Source organism: Caloenas nicobarica, chromosome 18 (genome assembly GCF_036013445.1).
Source record: "Caloenas nicobarica isolate bCalNic1 chromosome 18, bCalNic1.hap1, whole genome shotgun sequence".
NCBI lineage: Eukaryota > Metazoa > Chordata > Aves > Columbiformes > Columbidae > Caloenas > Caloenas nicobarica.
Genome location: NC_088262.1, coordinates 4,648,549 through 4,670,185, shown reverse-complemented (window position 1 = coordinate 4,670,185; position 21,637 = coordinate 4,648,549). Strand labels below are relative to the sequence as shown.

Sequence of the window (21,637 nt, the reverse complement as noted above, 5' to 3'; positions counted from 1 at the left end):
CTGATGAAATTTTTAACTTTAGGGCAGCATGGGGAATGTACAGGCTAAGCACCACTGGCCATGTCCTTCAGCAGGGTGCTTTGAATTGCAGACCTGGCAGTGCATCGGCTCCTGCTTTCTTGAACTCCCATCTGAGTCATGGGATCTGCTTTACGGCCCTGGTTCTTTACCTGGACTGTGAAATCTGATTAGAGGAAGATATTTGCTCACTGTGAGCCAGAACCTGGGTGTGCCCATAGTGATTAATCGTGCCAACAGCCGACTTCCTGAGGTCCCCACATGGAGATCCTCCGGGCTGTGAGCCAGCAAATCACCGGCCCAATTAGAGGCTGCAGCAGTGTCACTGCCTGTGACTCACGTAAAAGTAAAACTTTGATCTTGGCAGAAATAACAGGATGCACAGAGCAGTTGGATGTATCCTGCGAGGACACACCTTGGTAGCCGTCTGTCTGCATTTACTGCTGTATAGGCAGCAGAAAGCTGCGCTTGAGACTTTGCAAACACAAAATCTCTTATACAGGAGCCCATGGCTATATATGCAAATTCTAGGATTATTTTGGATGATAATCCCAGCTGCCCCAGCCTCTAGGGAAAGAGCTGGTGGGAAGCGGCTGTGGAATCAACCATTCTGCCATCTGTTTGGGGAGGAGGCTTGATGACTGCTGCAGGGCATGGATTATTTGTGCTTCCTTACTGTAAATAACCCTGGAAGGGTTAAACTCATCCTTTTGTTCCTAGTGATGTGGCATCTCAGTCTGGCTGCAATGTGATGAAATGACTGAGTAATGATGAATGTTTGTGCTCAGTTTCCATGGTGGAGCAGGGTGCACGTAGCCTCGCTGCTGGCTCGGTCTTCAGCTGCATATGGTTACAGTGGGATTGCAGGAAACAAAGACATCTTCCAGTTCCTTATAAACTAGTAAGAGATGCCTTCCCTCATCAGTATCATGTTGTTAAATTATTTGTTTTCATATGGCTCAAACAAAAAGAGCAAATGAGCACCAAAACCTGAAAAGTCATGGGTCAAAATGTATTGTTTCATTGAGAGCTCTTGTTCCTCCTCCAGTGTTATTTCTGTTTCAAAGGAGCTTTGAATTGATTATGACTTTGAGTTCCTTGATGGTTGGACAGAGATCTTTCCCTGAGTTCCTGAGTTTATATGAGCCTGTAATTCCCCTTCCCATAAATGTTTTGTTTCTCTATGGTTCTTCTGGTCGTCTGCAAAGATGAAGAGCCTATGGGCTGTCTAGCTTGGAGCTAGCCTTCACATGTGGTTTTTAGGTCCTTTCTTTGCTTTATGAAGTCCAGATTTGATGACCTTTTTTCTTAATGTTTCTGCTGATGCTGTGAATCTCTTAAGCCATTAATCAGCTTTCACCTTTTCCAGAAAGCCTAGTGTGCCGTTTATTATCAACACTTCTATTTGCTACTGTCTCTCTGGGTTCTTGAAACTCTAATTAAGCTAGAGGCTTCCCCATCCCACCAGCAGCTGTAACCTATAACAAATGTGTGCCTTGTTGTCAGGGAGCTCTGGTTTGCCTGCCTTTCTGTAGGGGCTCTGGCAAGCTTTCCTTCCTCCATGAAGGCATGCTCTTAGTAAATGCCAAAGGACACTTTTTGTTCATTACTAGCAACTGCTGAAGAATTTAACCCTCAGCAACGTCTTGGTCAAATAGAATGAGTGGTTGCCTGCCAGCTTGGCATCTTCAAAGGATATTGTCCTTAGTGCTTTACATTTTTACAAAAGAACTAGAAACTGCAGTAGCACTGACCGTGTGTAGTGTTGATTATCTGTAACCTCAGCTGTCGGGCGCTCTGTGCTGGAGGGCAGAACATGCTGCGTTCCAGCGCCGGTGTCTGTCCTGTGGGCCCTTCTGGGCTTTAGTCAAAGGAGCTGAACTTGAGCATGCTGTAACTGCAGTTCAGGCAGCTTTTACTGAGGAATATATAATTCAGGAGACACAAATGCGAATGGGTTGCTTGATATGACTTCTGTGCTGGTGTCAGGTCTCATTTATCCTCTACAGACTATGACTCTGAGATGTTTTCCCTGTACAAATTATGGTTGAAAACAATCCCAACTGCTTAAATATGGCACAAATCTCTGCTCCAAGACTAGAGAACTGCCTGGGTTTCCCATAACTGAATGGGAAAGATGCAAGAAATAGGGGGGAAAACATGAAGTTTATTTTGCTGATAACTCTGTAAACTGATCTTTACAGGGCAATCAGGTACTCTAACAGTATATCCCAACACAAACAGCTATTGAAATCTGGCAATCTGTACTGGTCTCTTCTCAGTCCTGCAGAACGAGTTGTTCTTTCTAGCAATAGTCTGACTCCGTAAGCGAAGATCAAAGTGCCTATTAAGGAAATGTTACTTGAGGATAAAATGTATTTTCTTGTGGTTAACTCCTGACAGCCTTGGGGAGGGTTGTTCCCTTCTTGAACCGTTTTAGTTTATGGAGGTAGGTCTTGAAATGTGAAGGATGCAAAGCGATTGCCTCCCCCAAACCGGCGATGAGCCAGGCTGCTTTAGATTGGTCCTGTGATCCTCCACAAACTCAGTCTGATTCTCTCCGTCAGAGTATCCTGACACGAGTTTTGTCAGAAACTCCAGGTTATCTGAGCTATTCAGAGCAGGACTTGGTGCACATGGGAGACCTGGAGTAGTGGAGGGCTCAGTATATGGTGCACAGTTCAGGGGTTTGGAGATACAGTCCACGAACCACCCTTTGTTTCTGTGCAGATTCTTCGCCTTTGAGGATCTTAGCGCTAATTGCAGCTGGAGCGCGGAGTAGCTTTGCTTTTCACTGTTCCATGCTGAGGTGAAGAGACCCCTTAAAATAAAGGTTTACACATGGGTGTGATGCAGAACCATGGTATAAGGCAGATGTCAGTAAAACAAGCATCACATCCCTCTGCCAGTGATCTGACCTTTAGTTGCTTCTTGCTCAGCACTTTGAGAACACCATGAGTACCGATTGACAGCACTCCTGTTACTTTACCCATTGTTTCTCAGTGCTAGAGTAGCACTAGCAAGGACATAAAACAAGTCTAATGACTTGCATGGCTTAAAGTCCCTTTAGTATCGCCAGAACTCATATGTGGTTTGCTCTCTTACAGCTTCTTTTTCAGAGAGAGTGCGGAACATGTCTCCAGATGAGATCAAAATCCCTCCTGAGCCTCCTGGCAGATGTTCTAACCAGCTGCAGGTTGGTATAAGTCCACTTAGCTTTATTTTTTTTTTAAAGGTTTGCATTTCACTAGGGAGGGGCGATATTTGGGTATTCTGCTTAGTGTTTTTGCACAATTGAAAAATCCAGCATTAAAGCTGGGTTTTTACCACACTGAGTTTATGCACTGCGTTAATGCTTTAGAATTTGCAGCAATTCTAGTTTAGAAATGTCAAAGTAGCTTAAAGCTGTTTTCTAGTCTCTGTGGGTCACTTATGCTTTAAAATGGCACTTGATCCCACCAGTGACCCAGAAGCAATGTTTACTGTGAAGGCGCTATCCTCTTACCTCAGCAAATTCAGCTCTGCAGGAAAGAACAAATCATTGTTTTTCTATACGGGCCTGAGAATCCCCTCACTGGAATAGTTGAGGCAGCATTGACTGGATTCCTTTTCCACCTACGTATCTCTAGATGATAAACATTTAGCGGGAAGGCTGGTAACTTAGAGGCAGCAAAAGAAAACAAATGCATGTTTTCTCTGGTGCACACCCAAATAATTGCAGTAACCAGCTTTGCAGTAACCTCCTCTGTTCTCCTCCTCCTGATGGAGAGCAAATGAAAGGGCAGGACCTGCTGTTTCCTACCATCCATTTGAGTTTTAACTACAGTTATCTGCCCAGTAGGTATACAAGTAAGGAATCACTTCTGGAATGCTCTATAAAGCGAGCTACTCATGTGCAGTGTTGATTCAGAATGACTCACCATCCAGATCACGATTTCTTCTCTGCACAGTGTACCTGGGCACACCCATTTTATTGTTCTGACATCAATGAATTAGAGTGTGTTAGATCTGAGGAATGCATAAAGCTCGAGAGAGTAGACAGAATAAAGCAGATTTTTCTTCTCCTTTGACAGCAGTTTACTGTGTTAAATCAAAGGAGAACTTGTCCTCTGTTAGCAGGTCAAACCACCTCTGAGAGCACTTTAAGCAAGGAGGTGGGATTGTTCCTTAGAGATTCAAAGTGTTCGAGGCCTCGCACTGTTGATTCACTCTCTTGTTTTGTCAGATTCTTCCTCTAATAAACTGTATCTTGGGCTGTGCTAAGGGGAAGTATTTCTTATTATAAATTTGAGTGAGGACTGTGGACTTTGTGGAGCATATTGCTACCTCCATGAGGTGTGAACAAACAGGAACACCATTTCAATCGTTTCCATTCCCTAAATTAATCCTCTTTGCAGTTTTGGGTTTGTGGTTTTTTTGGTTTTTTGTTTTTTGTTTTTTTTTCCAAACCTCATGGTGTGTATGCTGGATGTGAAGACTGTGTAATTTCTTCTTGCTAATTGTGAGAGGACCTGGTGAAAATTTATCTTATAAAGCTTTTATTGAAGTTGATGAAATAGGAGTTTTGTATCAGCTCTTAACAGTCCTCTTTCATTCAGGCATCAGCAAACCCTTAGACAATAGTCCGTTCTCTGTTCGCGTTGACTGCCCGCACAGAGAAGACATGAAGTGACTTATCCAGAAGGAACAAAGGAAAATTGACTCAGCTCTCCCATCCTGAAAGACTGGTGCCCAGCCTCACATCTTTATATGCTTCCATTACATGAGAAATTTGCATCAAAAAGAAAATATTAAGGAAATTACTGAGAATATTCTACTAGTACCACTAAAGTATATGTTCCATCTGAAAGCTTCTGCTTTTGCCATCCCTTCAGCATCACCAGAGTAAATAATACTTTTAAGGTGTTTCACTACCTTGCTGAGGAAGACAAAAAAATCCATGTTTATTTTAAATCTTTCAGACTTTTTGGAGAGTAGACTGCTTGACGTTTCCAATCTGAAGTCCGTTAAGTTGCCTTTCACAGAGGCTTGTGCCTTCGCTAAGATATTTGTAGACTTGGTAACTCCATGTGTGATCTGCAAAGAGAACTTGATTCCATCTAACTGGTGCTTGTGCCCAAGCGGGGATTTACAAGTGCGTCGTTCCTAAGAGCGTTGGGCTGCCAGTAGACACCACCAGCAGTACCTGGTGATCACCTTGGTTTTAATTCTCTAGCAGAACTTGGCTCTGCTCATCTCTTACCCAGGCATAGCCATGAGCCTCGACTTGTGCACAGTGTAGCCCAGCAGCTGTTTTTCATGTGCATGATGGAGTCTAGAGGTGGGTGTGATGGTCACTGTAAGTTTTGGGAGAAACTTTATGGAGTTCACCTGTCTTGGAGCTGGTTTCTGTAGTCATTGCTGTAAAGGGAATCAGCAGACCGAGAGGAAGGTGGATGCACTACTGTCTCAAATGCAAATCTTTAATGGCTGAAGCCTTCAGAAGGTGCAAAGATCTGTTCCTGTACCCATCCAGATAATTCATGAAGATATTTTCAGACCGTAAAGGAGGGAGTGTCTGTGCTAATCAGCCTGCCTGGCCTTCAGGAAGAGGTGGAATCCTTGCTCCATGCAGGAAGGGCACTGGTTCAGTTGACTTGTTTACACATGTACACTTTGGATAGTCAGCTCTTCCTTTTTGTACTGGCTTACCCTGTAATCTTTCTCCATTAGGATAAAATTCAAAGGCTATATGAGAGGAAAATAAAAGAGGGCATGGATATGAACTACATCATTCAGAGGAAGAAGGAGTTCCGCAACCCCAGGTGAGCCACCAGCTTTTCCTGTGTGACCAAAGCACAACACAGCAAATTCCAAGAATTTTCTTCTTTGGTGTTGTAGCAGAAACGGGATCCTGAGGAAGAAGTACTACTGCTTACAAAAATGAGAAAGACATAATTTGATTATAACTGAAACAGTAAACTTAGTGTGTGTATGTTCTGTGAGGCAACAACTAGAGTTGGTTTGTTGGTAAAATTTTAAATGTACAGGCTTTGGATGAAGGATTTTGGAAGATGTGTCTGTTCTGGAAGCTGGGAGATTAATTTGGGGAAGTGGGAAATAATGTGGTTAATGGCGTGCCGCATCCATCACAGCAAGCGTAGCTTCCCAGGTTCTGATTTTACTCCTACGGTGTAATGAGGTGACAGCCCCTTTCCAGTAACAAATCTGAAATGCATCTGTTTACTTGTGGCTCACTGGCTCTATTCTGAACTCTTGTCTTTCCTTTGCAGCATCTATGAAAAGCTGATCCAGTTTTGTTCAATTGATGAACTTGGTACAAATTATCCAAAGGTGAGGTGTAATATTTTTGACTGGCAAGGGAGTGCGTAAAAGATAATACAGGGGTGTATGGTCTTAGCTCGGGCTTTCTTGAGGTCCTTTAAGGGAACTTTAGTCTGATCCTCTGCATTGAAGTGAGCGTTTTTATGTGGTACTGAGCCTCAGTGCCTTCAACTTTGCTATAATGACTCTGATCAAAAAGTGCTGAAGTGCGTAGATATACATGAAACTCCTGGAGGGGAAAGAAGCTGAGCAGCAGAAGAAAGCATGTCTTATCCCAGCATCTTTTTGGCTTCAGAGCTGTTTCTTCATTCACAATAGAATGTGGTCCTATAAAAGAAGGTCTGATGTGATCTCTGTGTCACTGGGATACAAGAAGAAATGTGTTATGAATATCATCAGTGAACAGAAATACATAAAATGTTTTTGAACTGGGCTGTCTGTATGTGTGGAAATAACCATAAACTGATTTATTTTTTCTTCTTTAGGACATGTTTGATCCTCATGGCTGGTCAGAGGATTCGTATTATGAGGCACTAGGTAATTCCAGGAAGTCTCTCTTTTTTTAAATCCTAACTTAGCTCTTTGTGTTTTGTAGTTAATTAACTGCACTGGAGTCTTCACTTCCTTTATAAATGAGAAGTCATCACATGCTGCCCTTAACTACTTCATTCTGGTTGGATGTGCCTGAATGTTATTGATGCTTCATCAGTCTGGAAAGCCTTTTCATTTAAATTGGTTCTTCAATGTTTTCATCTCTTAAATCATTAATTTAGTGCAGTAATGCTTTGATCAAAAAGCAGTAGTTGGTTTCATGGCAGTTTAATTTTCTATATGCAGTTTGAAGTTTTCGATTGTTTATGATGGGAAGTGTGTGAGCGAGATAGAATTATGGATTTTTACTGTTCCTAGTGCTTCTTGTAACTTCTGATCTTTCTCAGCCAAAGCCCAGAAGATCGAAATGGACAAATTGGAGAAGGCCAAGAAGGAACGCACAAAGGTATTCAAAACCAAAAGAGACTGAGATGTGGGGTTTCCCGCTGAATTTCATTTTGTTGTTTTGCTGTTTCTTATGAACTATGCTCTATGCTATTACTGTTTGTTTTTCCCTGGTTCTGACCTTTCTTCTTGCCCACCTTTTTCTGTGCAGCACAGATCAAGTTGTTTGCCCTTCCTTATAGGTCCATTTCTCAGGTTGTTTATTCCACTGGATTTTCTTCTGTTTTGTCAATATTTTTAAAGCAAAGCTCTTCAACTGGTATTCAGTAAACCAGATCTAGGCAAGATGATGCATAAAGAACAGCTTTTTTCTTAATCTGTGACATTTTGCGTGGTGGCATAGCCTAGTTACAGCTTAATTTCCTCACCATATCTCATCAATATCCACTTTCTCTTGTCTTTGTCGCCTTCTTGCATCTAATTTCCAGAAATGTTGGGCCTATTTTAGCTTTAACGGGGCGTGTACTGGCTTGTTGCAAAATATACATTCTTCTGTTCCCCTAAAAAGAACACAGACAGGCTTTGGAAGATTTTATTCCTGTCGTTCAGTGATGTTGCCTTTAAGCTAATGGCTGATATTAGAAAACTGTCTAATATTAGAGTGTGCCATCTAACCTTGCAGAATGTTCCTTCCATATTCAGTATGTGGAGGTATATTTTTTTTCTTGCAGTGCATGCTGTGTCTTGCTACTTGTTTTCAGTTTTGCACAATAACCCAGGTATCTGATTACATCCTTGCCCTTATCTGCAGTTTTGAAAATATGAGACTGCATGCTGTTGTAGCTTTTGTTGCTAGGTTTCCTGCTATGGTGCAGTTGCAGAAAATCGTGCAGGTAGGGACTTGTCTTGCACGCTTCTTAAAGGAAAAAGAGCAGGAATGCCTAACCGTATAAATATGTTCTTTAATGATCAAGATCTACCCTTTCTGAGCTATATCAAGTTTTTTTTAAAACAGAAACAGCAACAGCAAAACAACACACCAAAACCAACCGAACAAGAAAACACCAGAAAACCAAAACCCCACACATTTTTATTGTGTCTGACTTAAGGGCTGGGTTGCAGGAATCGTTAATGATCGTGACTTCAGTACCCTTTGGCCTGAGGTCTGCATCTTTCTTGACAGTCAGCTTGGAGGTCAAGGTCTTACATGACATTAAAGCTGTTCTTTAAAAACACAGAGAAGTGATGTGGGTTAAAAAAACCCTTTATATATTAACATTTCCTTTTTATCTTTTCACTTTTCTCCTGTGTGTCTCTCTCTCCCCAGATTGAATTTGTGACGGGCACTAAGAAGGGCACAACAACAAGCGCCACTTCTACAACAACCACAACAGCCAGTACCACAGTGGGAGGTAAAGAACAATTGTGATTGTACCTATTAAGATGCAGTAAAGCTGGGATTAGTGCTTCCTGGAAATCATTATTATTTGTATGTAGTGCATGAAAGTGTTCCTTCCAGGAGTTGAGGGAGTGGCTTTTCTCTAGTCCTTTCATCCCATGGCTGTCCTGGGATGAAAGCTTAGGAGACAGGTTGGTAGTGAAGAGGTTCATTAGTAGGTCAAGAAATCTCCTGATGTCTTTGGTTGTAGAGTGTTCTTGAGCTGATACATCCAGAAATTTGGAAAGAATGAAAATCATTCTGCTGCCTGCAGCCTGCCTTTTAAACTGGGAGGAAAGGAATAAAAACACTGGAGGCTGAGTGTGTCCTGTGCCCGTACCTGGGTAACTGAGATGTGTGTGCTCTGTTAGAATTAAATGTGCTTTGGGGCAGGGAGTGAACCTGTCTCCCATTTGGCTGGAGTTTAGGTGTAGAGTTTTACTTTGACTCTTGAGGTATAAAGTTCTCTTTCCTTCTCAACATTTACTGCCGGTGTATGCAGAAATTAATGGGAGAGAAAGTTGTCTAGTCAAGCAGTGGTATATTAACAGTTGACAAGACAGTGTGTTACGAAGGGATTAACATAATGCTAATCCTCGTTTGCTTCATCTAATTAAATTCACAGATGCCCAGAAGAGGAAGAGCAAGTGGGACTCGGCGATCCCTGTAACAACGATAGCTCAGCCCACCATCCTCACCACTACTGCGACGCTGCCAGGTGTTGTCACAGTGACAACAAGTGCAAGTGGATCCAAAACTACCGTCATATCGGCTGTTGGCACCATTGTGAAAAAGGCAAAGCAGTGACTTGTGCGCTGGGCCTGGATTTTTGGACTTAATTGTCATTGAAGCCATTGTTCTCGAAAGGGAGGGGTAGCTTTCGCCTTTGGTAAAAATGACAAGATTCTTTGAAACAGACCACAGTTCCCTTTGGAAAGAACGGGAGCAGGAGCAGGCATGCCAGCTGTGTGCCCACAGGAATGGACCTCTGCCGAAAATGCCTCTGCCTTTTCTTGCTGTGGGAAGATCCAGTCTCTGTGTTGTGCTAGAGGAAGGTGGTATCTGAAGTCAGCTTGCAAAAGTTAGCCTATTAAATTACCATGTTAGATTCTTACTCTACTTGCAAATCTGGTTTGGGGGGGGGAAGAAAAAGGCAAGTAGTGAGAGAATATCAGTATTACCCTGTGTATTGCAGGTCACGCTCAAACGCTGCCAGCAGGTTGTGATTTGTACCTTCCTCCCGTACGCTCAGTTCCAAGGGAATTAAAGCAGAAACGATTGGTCAGTGTCCATCTTCAAATGTGTAGCAGAGACCTGAAGTGATCTACATCTGTGAACGTAAACTCCTTGTTATAGTGCTGACATCTGTACCTGTGCGCCTGTCCGTGTAGATCTTAGTGACCATGTGTTAAATAGTTGAACTATTGAGGAAACTGTGCTGAAATACCATCTTGCAGGGATGGAGATTTCTGTGCAGACCCCATAAGCTGTAGAGGTTTGATTTGTGAGCTGGTTTGCAGAGAGAACTCTTCCATCGCTGTGGAATGAGACTGGGCAGCAGGTGAGCAGAGGAGAGCGTCCGATCCTGATTGTGATATTGTCCATCTTTGTACTCGATAGTGATGTACTGTGAAATGCACACATGGCAGTTACTGCTTGCTCCGCTGTTGTGAAAAGTATTTTCAGTTGAAAATTTTATTGTATAAATCTTCTTACCTGTGTAGCAAAAAATTGTTATAAAAATAAAAAGTCTTTAAAAAAACCCCTGTGTGTCTGCATTTCTCATCCTGGCAGTGGAGACTCCGTATCTGTTGTTCTTTTGGGTTACAGATACCATTGAGTGAATATGTAATAATTCCATGAGGGTGGGGGTAGCATGAAGGTTTTTTCATATTATGGATTTTTTTTTTTTTTTTAATCTCAAGCTGTGGGGGGGAGAATAGAGACATTAAACTGATTTTTATTTGAGATACTTTTGTTGTAGAGTATGTTCCAAAGTAGTTGGTAATTGAGCTGTTTTTCATGCAATTTTTTTTTCCAAACCTCTTCCTGCATCTTAAACTTCCTCAAAAGTTACTTTCTATTACTAGCGCCTGGGTCTTTCATAAAACCCTCATCTATAGAGGCCAGAGCTCAACAGCAGATGAAGTGGTTTGTTCATTGGTTTGAGGCAGGTGGGATAAATAACTTGTGGTTCCATTTGTGTAGGGCAACAGCTGCTAACCTGGACTGTTTTCTTCTTTGCAGTGCTCACTGAATTATTTAAATGATCTTTAATTAGATCATGATTTTTCAAATACAGTAATTTTTCTGTTTTCCATTGTTTTAAATTAAATTTCTACCCAGAGCCTGGTTTTTGGGGTTTTTTTTGTTGGTTTGGTTTGGGTTGGGTTTTTTGGTGGTTTTTTGTTTGTTTGGGGGTTTTTGTATTTTTTCGTTTTGTTTTGTTTTTCCTAGTGCATAACCAGTGAATAGGAGAGAAAGTTGCTAGGTCAACGAAAGTGTAAATTTCTTAGAATTTAGTGTTGCTTTTTGAGGCTTTCATATACCTTATGTCCCTGCCGATCCAGGCTTTTCATTTATGGAGATTTAAGGAAGAAATAAGAGGTTGGTTTCCTGCTTTTAAATAATTTTAAAATGTGTTAAACACTTCAGCAGTCATTTTCACTTAAAAAATAAATCGGTGTTCAGGAATGCTCATGGGGGAGAAACCAGGGGACTGACTAGACTGTAGAGTGGGAAATTGGGGAGAGGGTGGAATTGCTCAATGAAATATTGAAAGGCATGAAAACAGCAAGATGGAAACATCTGTTAAATTACTCTGCGTTGGGTTTCTGACTCAATTCCTTCAAGTCTTAACTCCGTCCCCATCCTGTGGAAGATGGTAACAGGTCCCGTGGCTGAGAGGTGTTTCTGTTTGGGGGCTTCTGTGTTGTGCAGCGGATGACACATTTCACCTCAGCTATTGTGTTTATTTCCTTACCTTGAGGAACAGTTTATAGAATTTTCAGGGGTTTCCTTTAAAGGCCAAGGATGCACTTGTGGTGGGAAATAGAAGCCGTTAGGCAGCTTTACAGCTCCATAAGGTGACTTTTGTCTAGAATGTCTTGTAGAATTCCAGCCTGTTTAAAACTTGTACGGTATAAATGTCTGTTTCAAAGTCCTGCTGAGCAACATGTGGATGAAGGTTCAAGGTAAAACTGCAGCTCAGTGGGCAGCAGCTGCTGCAGTTTCTCTCGGGCTGTAGATTGATGACAAACTTTGGGCATCAGACGGATCACTGCAATGGTCTGCTGCTGTGAATAGGTGTGGGAGTTGTGTCTGGGCTCCTAGGACAACATTCCTCTCGTGAGTATCCTTCACGTGTGTGCTGTGAGCAAGTCTGAAGCTGCGTGAGATTAAATATGTGGCTGGGATGTGTGCCCGGGGGCAGAAACGCAGTCTAGTGCCAGGGGTACCAACCAGGCTTGTGCATCCCCGTCCTCTGTCCTGTCTGTAACTGGAACCGGTGGTAAACACACAGTGGGAGAGTCTGAGAGTCCGTTCATTTAACCAGACTTCTAGATTAAGTTAATTATAATGGAAGAATTTTTGTGCCGTTTGTAAGAACTGACCCTCTTCTACTTAACGTCTCACAAGTCCTTGTCGAGTTGGATCAGAAGTGGTCACTTTGCCTCCTGACAGGCAAAAAAACCTCCCTTGCAGATGGTTGGTGGTTTTGGTTTTTTAGGGGGTTTTTTTGTTGTTGTTTTTTTTTTTTCAAATTGTTTACACAACTGCGATGTGAAACTCCTGCCTGAGTCTTGCTTCTGCTCAGTTTATCTAGTAATTTGGAAAGGCTGTCTTCCATGGAAGTGAATAGCTGCAGCTGACTGACAAGGCAGTAAAAGTAACTCGTGATCCTCACCAGGAACAACCATGCTAGATGAATTAGTTCTATTACAAGGAAATATTTCTACACCTAGTTAAGCAGATCAGCACTTGTTTCTTTGCATGCTTTATCAGGGGAGAGGAGCAGCAAAGCAAAATGTGTGGGAACTTTTTTTGAAGGCTGCTATCAGAATGCAGCTGAACATGAACCAGAGGAATAGGTTTGCAGGAAGAGAAAAAGGACTTGATTAAAAAATAAATAAACCAAGAAAGTGCCATGTGAAGCTGGGCTCCAGCCTGCTGCTTGGCACCTGAAAGGGGCGACCGCTGGAGTTCTTGGGTGTGAATCATTTAACTACAGAAGCTACTGAACGTTGTTTAAGTGCAAGTGTCTTGTTCACAGTGCACATGCTGGCACTCCACCCCTTCCTCTTCCATGTGCCCTGCAGTCTCCACAGTCATTCCAAACCTCTGGATTCCTTCGCAACCTTTACAGCTAGAGCCAAGAAATGCTGCTCGTTTCGCTCCTGCATTGCTGGGAGTGATGACACCCAGCAACGCTGGAGCGATAGGAAAATGCTGATCAGCTGCGCTTGGTGATGCTGCATAGCGGGATAAGGGGGAAACTCCCTAAAAGCAGCTCTGCTGAAGTGAGGCACCTGGAGCAGCAGCTTGCAAACTCCTGCAGGAACAGGCTTCTGCAAGAGACCTGCAGGAACGGGGCTGCGCTCTGGCAGCAACGGCCTGAGCTCTCACGGCTTGAGTGTTTGCTGTCCGCAGCAGAGAAGGGCGCTTGAAACATGCATGATTTGATGTGTTGTTGTTGGTTTTTTTTTTTTTCTCCTTTCCAAAAAGCTGGAGTGGAGATGCCAACCATTGTATAACAAACTCGCAGGCAGCACAATAGCTCGCTGCTCTTGTTTATTTTGTGCGTTGCTATCGGAAGCAATAGATGGATAAACAGGTTGGAAACCACAATTCTGGGCAAAAGCCTGTCTCCTACCTCTGAGAACGCGATCGTACAGGTTGGTGCGCTGGGCTGTGGGCAGTCTGTGCACTGGGGAAGGTGCAGGGAGCTGCAGGTGGACAAGAGCGATGGCCCGAGGGACAAGGATCCTTTCCTGGGCCATGAAGCCGCTACCTGAAGCCCTCAAAAGGGAGGTCTGGCTAGTTTTAGAAATTTGTACAGCTGTGGTTGTACCAGGGCTGCGTGATGGCTGCGGAGCACAGGAGCCAACGCTGAGTGTTTAAGTGCCCGTGGCTTAAATAGCTCCTGAGCACTGCAAGCTGTGCCCGCTGCACTAATGCAAACTCCCAGCTCACATGGCTAAAACGTTCTTTGTGCTACGGCTGCAACAGCGATTGCTCGGGCTGCACTTCTGACTCCTAAAAGCTGTAGATTTTCATTCTTGCTTCTCCTCCCAAGAGGAGACTCGCTGTACCCGGGAGAGTAAAACTGGTCCTGTTTTCATTGTTCCTTAGTCTGAGAATACACAGGCTCGTGCTCCTTGAAAACCACAGATCTCTCTGCTTTCTGCCTTTTTAAGCGTGGGTGTCTCCCAGCTTGGGTAGGTTTGTCTCAGCGGAGGATCCACACTCAGGTGCGTGTTTCTGCCACGCTGGGCTGCTTGCTGGAGGGAGGGGAGTCATGAAATCATCCTTGGCAAAGCTGGTTCTGCTCTCACCCTCCCTTCTGAAGTCTTTTTCTCCCACCTCCGTGCCCTGAGGTGTTGATTTTTTTTTTTTTTTTTTTTTTTCCTATTTGCTTGTTGAGATTTAGAGATCTGCCCTCCTTTGATGCTGTTGTGGGAAGGGATTTTGTGTGTTTAGGACTCGCTTTTGGTTTCTGTCTCGCTGGGAGCTGCCGAACCCAAGGAGCAGGTGGGGAGGGGCAGCGCTTGCCAGCCCCACCTCAAACCGTAGCACCTGGAGCTGTGTTTTAGTTGGATTGCTGCTGTACTGTCTGTTTTATAAGGGTTATTTACTGAGACACACACAAAAAAAGGAAAGAAAACGTCTTTCTTGCCAGGGCTTTGGGCTGTGCCAAGGCTTTGCTGGTGACACAGTCGGCTCTGGCAGCGCGGAGGTGGTTGCTTCAGCCAACACCTGCGTGAGCTCCTTTCCAGCTCTTTGTCATTGCAGACGAGAAGTTGTAGCTTCTGCAAAGCCCCTCAGAGACCCCCTGGTCTTTGCAATGTGCCCAGAAAGTTATCAGGGTGTATGGGCTGCTCACTCCTCTTAAATGGTGTGAATCCAGGAAAGCTCAGTGGTGTTACCTCCAGAGAAAGATCCTTTTCAGCAGGGCTCTCCAAGACCACCTAACGTTAAAATAAATAAATTACTGTTGCGGTACAAGACCCTTGAAGGGGGAGCGAGGTTCCAGCGAAGTCTCCTCTTCCTCTGGGGAATGTTTACACCCGCATTTTCATGCATCGCTCTTCCAGGGCAGTTTTCCACCGCGGAGCCTTGCCGTGTGCTGCTGTTCCTCTGTTTATAGTCGACTTCCTTCCTTTTGCTCTAAGCGAGAACCATGGACACCGATGATTTCCAATATTTAGTCTTTGTTTATTTGAAACTTGTCTTGGGCTGGGGCTGGGCTCGTGCTGTGTTGCCAGTAAACAGCAAAGCACCAGGGTTTCACAAGAAAAGGTTTTGCCTTTTCGCATAGAAGGCGTCTGTCTGTCTGTCCTCTGCCATGTTTGTAGGAACCAGCATCAGGAAGAAAACAAGCCTGACTTTTGGTGCGGCGATAAAAGGTGAAGTTACTGGTCCTTTTAACCTCTCTCCCATTTGTGTAGCCTCTTGCGGTGCTCGGGGAGCATGACAGAAGGTGACAGTCCAGCTTCCCTCCTCGTTTGTGTCACCCGGCTCCTCACAAGACTCTTGCCCACGTTATTGTCTTGTAGGGTCCAGCCAACACAAACTGGAGGAAAGATGGGCTGTCTTGCTGAATCTTTCAAACCTAACACCAAGTGCAGCTGGGTAAGACACTGATGGAACCCTGGACGGTCCCGTTTTCCCTGGCTGAGTGTGAGGGTTGTCGTAGGCTGAAGTTTTATCCTGGATCCTTTACTAACATTTTCCTCTTGTGTTTTGTGGGGTTTTGTGGTTGGTTGGTTGGTTGGGTTTTTTGGTTTGGTTTTGGGTTTTTTTTATTTTTTCGTGACCCATTTACCTCTTGCTGCTGGTCCATCCTGGAGGTAAATGGGCATCCGTGACATTCAGCAATGAGATTTCCTTTAGGTGTGTGTTCATGACAAGAAACATCCATTGCAAAACAACAGACATGTAGTTAATGCTATTTTAGGGGAAAGGCTGAGGAAGAGATGATGGGAGAATTCTATCTTGCGCTTTTAATTACCTGGGTAATTATATTAGGCATAATTTAATGCAATAAATTATATGCACATTAATGTACATTAATAATACATTCCTTAAACTTACACTAGACAGCAGGCTATTGTCAATGCAGTGTACAGTGCAGCTATGGGATCAAGTGTTTGTTTTTCTTTTAGCAGCAGTGTGTGTTGTTGCAGAATTCAAAGAGGAGATGAATGTGCCCCAGCAGCAGGATCTTGGCTGTCACCGCTCAACAGAGACGCAGGAAGAGCCCCAGAGCAATCTCCGGGCACACTGCAGTGGTAGCAGAGAAGGAAGAAAAGTTCTGTATAAGCTGGCGTGGCATTAAAAAGAAAAAAAATAAAGAAGAATTAAAGCTAAAATAACTTGTAATTGGCAGTCAGATTGGTAGTCTAAGCAGAGAAAGCAATAATTTAGTGTGAGCTATAAACCAACTTGTTTTCACTCCTAGGGCAAAAGTTTCTAGGCCACTTTGCCACAGCAGAAAATCAGTGATTTGTAAATCTGAGGTCAATCACGTACGTGGCCATGAGCTTTGGTAGAGCCATCTGCAGTGCAACTGGCTGATCCTTTCTCTTCAGAGTCCCTGTTCTCTGTTGCTTAAAACAGAAAATTTGGGTGGTAAAAGCCTGATTCAGCAGGCAGTGAATGCAGGGTACTGAACCAAGGCAAAAACTTGAGCTCACTGGGTATTCTTCTTCCCCGGGGGAAGTATCTTGGAGAAGCTGACTGAAAGGCAACCCATAAAACAAAAATATTGGTTTTTAAAAACAAGATGAAGTGAAAACCTGCTGAATTCTTATGACCATTTACTGAGCATTTCTGATTCCTCTCTGCTTTGTTGCCTTAATGTTTAGCTGTGGAGTTGTCTTGATATTAGAGAAGTACCTTTTATCAATACCTTAAATGCAGCCCAGTTACAAGTCTCTGGGAAATGTCATGTTCCATGTGCTCAGCGATCTGTTAGGGGCTGTGGGGACATGTCTTAGAGAAAGGTGCATAATTAATATCTCAGGCTCTTCTGGCAGCACCCGTGGGGTGTAACCGGGCTCCTTCTCCCAGCTGGAGATGCTGAGCAGAGCTGGTCCTGCCTGGCTGCTCCAGGCTGCAGGGACGAAGGGGAGGGAGATGGTGTCAGGCAGCCCTGGGGCTGTTGGGGTGTCTGTAGATGAGACCAGAGATACTTTAGAGGAGGCAATGTAAACATCCTCCATCTCAGGTGGAGAAAAGAGGACAGCCGGAGAGCAAGGACACCAAAAGTCGTGGTGGAAATGGGCTGCTCCCAAGCTTTGCTGGTTGGCTCCAGGGTTCCTGTTGGGCAACGTATCACTAAAATACTATATTTAGTAATGTATTTATTGCTTGTAGCTAAATTTACTTTTTTAACTGCAGCAGTGGGAGGCAGCTGGAGCTGACGGGAGCTGGGTGCTGCTGGCGGATGGGACCAGGGGAGGTGAGCAGACACGTCTGCGAGCACCAGTACACGTTCCCCTCTGGCACTGGGGTCCGAAGCCCAGTTTTCCTCCATCTGCAACATTTTACATCATCTTCTGCCTCTGTGGCTCCTAAAGGCAGAGCAGGTCCCTCTGCCTTCAGCCCCTTAATGGTAACGAGCTGCTCTTCACCAGCATCCACTGCTGGAGCATCAGAGCCTCATGTCTCAGCTGTCATGTTGAAGTAAATGTCTGTTGCAGTTTTAAAAAACCCAACAACAAACCCTCTTAATTTTCAGAATTTTTCTTTAAATATAGGAAATCACTTCTCCAAAAGGGCCGGGGTAATGTTGAGGTTGCCAAGTCAAGCGTTCGGAAACGAGGAAATACCGAACTCAAACTGCCTGGGCCATCTTCAGCTGCGCCCCTACCTGTTTCCCGTTTGCTGGTTTTTAATGGCTCGAGCACGTCCTCCTTTTTCCTGGGGCTTAATCCATTTACACATATTTACTTGAGCTTCCTATTTCTTGTAGTGAAAGGAATCCTTCTCACTTTCGTTTGAATCTATGCTCAGTCACCATCATTAGGGAGTTGATCAGCAGCCTCTGTCCTGCTATCTTGATAAAGAGGCCAAAATTGCCCTGCTTGTGTTTTTAATCTCCAAGGCAGGCAGGAAATATGCAACTTTTTCATCTGGCAGTTGCTATTGTTTGTGTTGAAGCTGAGGGGATGCAGTTTTCCTTGGGAGGATTGATGGGGGAGCTAAAATGCAGCCTCTGCCATTGCATCTGCTCCGGTACAGGTATGCTCGGCACCATGCAGTGCAGGAGGTGCGACCAGCTCTGAGCCGTGATAAACCCCAAACTCGAAAACAAAAGGGTGCTGTGGGATGACAAATATAACCTCACCTGAGCTCCAAACCCTCCTCTGACCGGGGAAGGGGTTTTGGATCCAGCCCGGCAAGAGGGCTGGATGCAGCGGTGGGGTTGCTGGTCCTTGGACCACGGTGGGATGCATGAGGAGCAGGTGTGGATGAGTCTGATGATGCGACAAGGGGTTGCATTGACTCAGGAGCTGGATCTGGTACAGGTGAGAAGCTGGGCAGTTGCGCTTGTGCCCTGGGTAAAGCGGGATGCGGCTCCGTCCTCCTCGCAAACCAGGTACTGCAGCTGGACTCGGTTGTTGTCACAGCAGGACCTTACCTGCTATTTCAGCTCGGAGCGACTTGGGTGCTGGGGGTGACGCCCCGCACTCGCGACAGTGGGAAATTTGGAGAAGAAACCTCCAGCGATGACGGGGTCTGGGGAGCACCCTCGGCTCGGCCCCGAGCAGGGGGGCGAAGCCGAGCTGCCCACGCTGCCCACGCTGCCCGTCGCCCCCTCCACGCACCTTCCCACCCCCCGCTCAGCCCTTTTCCCGTGGGACGGTGCTTGTGCGGAGGGAAGGAGGGTCCGGGGTGGCTGCGCAGGCTGTGCCGTCCTGGCCAGGTGTGCGAGGGAGGAATGCCAAGCCCTGAGTCATGGGCACCCCCTCCTCCCTCTCCAGCTGGGATAAAGCTCGTCCTCACCTGAGATCCCGTCTCATTTATCGCGACTCCCACCTTTCCTCCCCGCCAGCCCCCCGGGAGGGAGAGGTGGCAGCTCCGGGACGGCGAGGGGAGTGAGAACAAAGTCGATATTTGACTGGAGGGTACAGAAATCAGCGGGGAGGTATGTGGGAGCGCCGGCTGCCTGCCCTCCCTGCCGGACTGGAAGTTGACGTTTAACCGGAAAGAGAAAAGGGACAGAAAATAGAGAGGGAGGGAAAAAAAAAAAAGAAGAAAGGCTGGAAATCAAGTTGTGGCAGCGAAGCAGCGCGTTCCCCCTCTTGCCTTTGGAAGAATTTCTTGGCTTGTTGTGTGGGTGCCTGTTATTCGGGCTGCAGCAGAGGATTTGGACACTGAGTCAGACCCAGCGCTAATGAGGTTTGTGGAATTAATTCATCTGTGCTCTTTAGCTTCCAGCTGGCTTTAATTTTGCGCCGTTGATTAACCAGGGGTAAAATAAAGTGCGGGGCTCCTTGGGTGAGCAGGTAGGCAGGGTGTGGAGTGAGGGGGCTCAGGTCCCTAAATGCTTGTTCCCCATTTTTCCCCTGGTTTTGGCTGTCGGACACCGTCTTGTGCCTCTCGGCTGGCTGGGAAGGGCAAAGCTTGTGAGTGAGCAGGTCCTTGCCCGGCTGCATGGGGTGTTTTTTGTCTCTGAAGGTGTTTGGGTGGGGGGCTATGGGGTGGAGGTGGGGGTGGTAAGGCAGAGCAGAGCCCTTTGGGGACCATCTGTTGCAGATTTCAAAGGTTGCCCTCTCTGTCCGCCCCATTTCCAGGGGAAAAGGCACTTGTGCCTTGGAGCTGGCACCCAGGGAAAGCTTCCGCAGGTGAAACGTCCGGCTGTTTGTTTTGCAGAATGGGTGGCTCCGTGCAACACCCCGGCGAGGGGAGAAAGGTCCCTGGAGGAAAAGGCTACAGGGAAGTCGGGGTTCAGGGCTTTGCTGAGCTGCAGGTGTCGGTATTTGTGAGCTGAATTGCATGGGAAATAGGGAAATGGATGGACAGAAGGATTGGTGTGAGGGAGCTGACAGGCGTGGGTTAGGTGTGGAAAAGGGAATGAGGAGCATGCGGGGAGGGGAGGGAGAGGAAAGGCGTCTCGTGGGGGCAAAGGGGCAGGGAACGTGCCGGGAGCAACACGTGGGGCAGCACAGCGGGGACAGGAGGGTGCCAGGGCTGCACGGGTGTTTGGGCAGGGTCCTGACCTCCCTGGGGGTTCTGCCCCTTGGGGTCCCCCCTGCCTGAGCCCGGGGGGCAGAAGGAGGAGATGGTACCGGAGCCACCAGTCCTTTGCTGACACAGGGTGCCGCCGTCTCGGGTCTTTCTGGAGCAGGTTTTTGGGCTGAGCCGAGGTGCAGGCAAAGGCTGGGGGAGCAGGAGGAAAGGCCAGAGCGGTGCTCTGGGACAGGGTAGGATGTTTCTGTGCAGCTGGGAGCTGCTCCGCTTCGTTCCTTGGTTTTGCACAACTCAACGGCTTTTTTTTTGTTGTTGCTGATGTCATGAAAATCCAACCAAAGCCCCGCAGCTTTTCTGAAGTGAAAGCGGTGCTTTCCTTTCCAGAGGACACTTTTGACATTGAGGCATGGCTGCTTGCTTATTTTTGCAAAAATATTACCGGCCATGTTCCTGCTGCCGGCAGCGGCAATGCTCGGTGCCACCAGTGCCCTGCCCGCTGGCAACTGCCCAGCCAAAGCCTTGGAGGTTGGTGGCTCACAGGGCAACAGGACGTTAATATAGTGCTGAGTTTTATGGCTTTTTATCTCAGCACTTGGAAAGACGTGACAGCAGCTTATGTGACCAAGGCCCGGGGTGTGTCCATCCATCCCCTGGTGACTCTTCCTTGACTTGTGATTAAAGGATGAATTAGGTCTGTGCTTTGAGGTTACCTTGGAAGAGAAGTGTGCAAGCTGAGCAATCCGGTCCTTCGTACCAAACCTTTCCTTGTGGCTTTTGCCACAATGGGAGAGGCGGTTTGCTGAGCGCTCAGGGAATGTTTTTGCTGTATTTTCCCTCGACGGGCCCGATGGACTTCCCCACCCTTTCATCTCACCTCTAATTGGCATCTCCCCACTGCTGGCACAGCTCGCTGGGGTGGAGCAAGGGAAAAGGGGATTTTCCTGGCTTCAAAAGCTCCTTGTCTCAGTGGTGAGGGACATGATGTTTGCCAGCAAGTGGTGGCATGAGGACTGGTGTTGAAGGAGGTCATGGGCATGTCCAGGGACGAGGATAACTGCCGGCTTTGGAGCCAGCACAGGGGCTTGGCCAGAGGGACCCCCACAAAGCCAAACATGTGAAAACCCTGACCTGGGGACGGTCGGTGTTGCAGGGAGCTGTGCGGGAAAGCAGAGGGAGGATGACTCACTCTGCCTAGGATTTGGCCTCTGGATCCACGTGAGGGACGCTGCTGCCTTGGGCAGGACAGAGGGGAGCTGCTGGGCTCTCAAGGCCAGGGATCCATTCAGCAGCTCCAAAGCTCCGAGTTTGGCATTTCCCAAGGCCTCACCCTCTATTTATTGTTGGTTCGACCATCCTGGAAACTCTTAGTGCGATAGGAAATAGCCGAAGGGAGGGGTCTGTTTTGCTTTTGGGGAGAGATGTAGACAGTCACTTTGTTTTCCTCCTCTCTTTTTTTCCTTAACCCACCAGGAAAAGCAAGGTCTTGACCTGGTTGGTGCTCAC

At 46.1% G+C, this 21,637-nt stretch overlaps 2 protein-coding genes across 7 annotated transcripts in view; both read left to right on the top strand.

Annotated features, from left to right (window-relative positions):
- Positions 1-10,435, top strand: part of SAP30BP (SAP30 binding protein) — a 29,593-nt gene extending 19,158 nt beyond the window's left edge. For both annotated transcript variants that reach the window (XM_065647821.1, XM_065647820.1), the window contains 7 exons: positions 3,126-3,214; positions 5,731-5,822; positions 6,291-6,351; positions 6,828-6,879; positions 7,281-7,339; positions 8,606-8,690; positions 9,342-10,435. In XM_065647821.1, the coding sequence (XP_065503893.1) occupies positions 3,126-3,214; positions 5,731-5,822; positions 6,291-6,351; positions 6,828-6,879; positions 7,281-7,339; positions 8,606-8,690; positions 9,342-9,523 (620 nt within the window). In that variant the 3' untranslated portion in view covers positions 9,524-10,435. The remainder of the gene's footprint in view (positions 1-3,125; positions 3,215-5,730; positions 5,823-6,290; positions 6,352-6,827; positions 6,880-7,280; positions 7,340-8,605; positions 8,691-9,341) is intronic.
- Positions 10,436-12,001: 1,566 nt separating this feature from the next.
- The window catches only part of ITGB4 (integrin subunit beta 4), a 34,652-nt gene continuing 25,016 nt past the window's right edge, over positions 12,002-21,637 (top strand). For 2 of the 5 annotated variants that reach the window (XM_065647552.1, XM_065647547.1), the window contains exon 1: positions 18,983-19,342. In XM_065647552.1, coding sequence (XP_065503624.1) covers positions 19,338-19,342 — 5 coding nt within the window. In that variant the 5' untranslated portion in view covers positions 18,983-19,337. Of the gene's footprint in view, positions 12,065-13,579; positions 13,612-15,312; positions 15,343-18,982; positions 19,343-21,637 lie in introns of those variants that run through there. The other 3 variants (XM_065647549.1, XM_065647551.1, XM_065647550.1) reach the window with 3 other exon arrangements.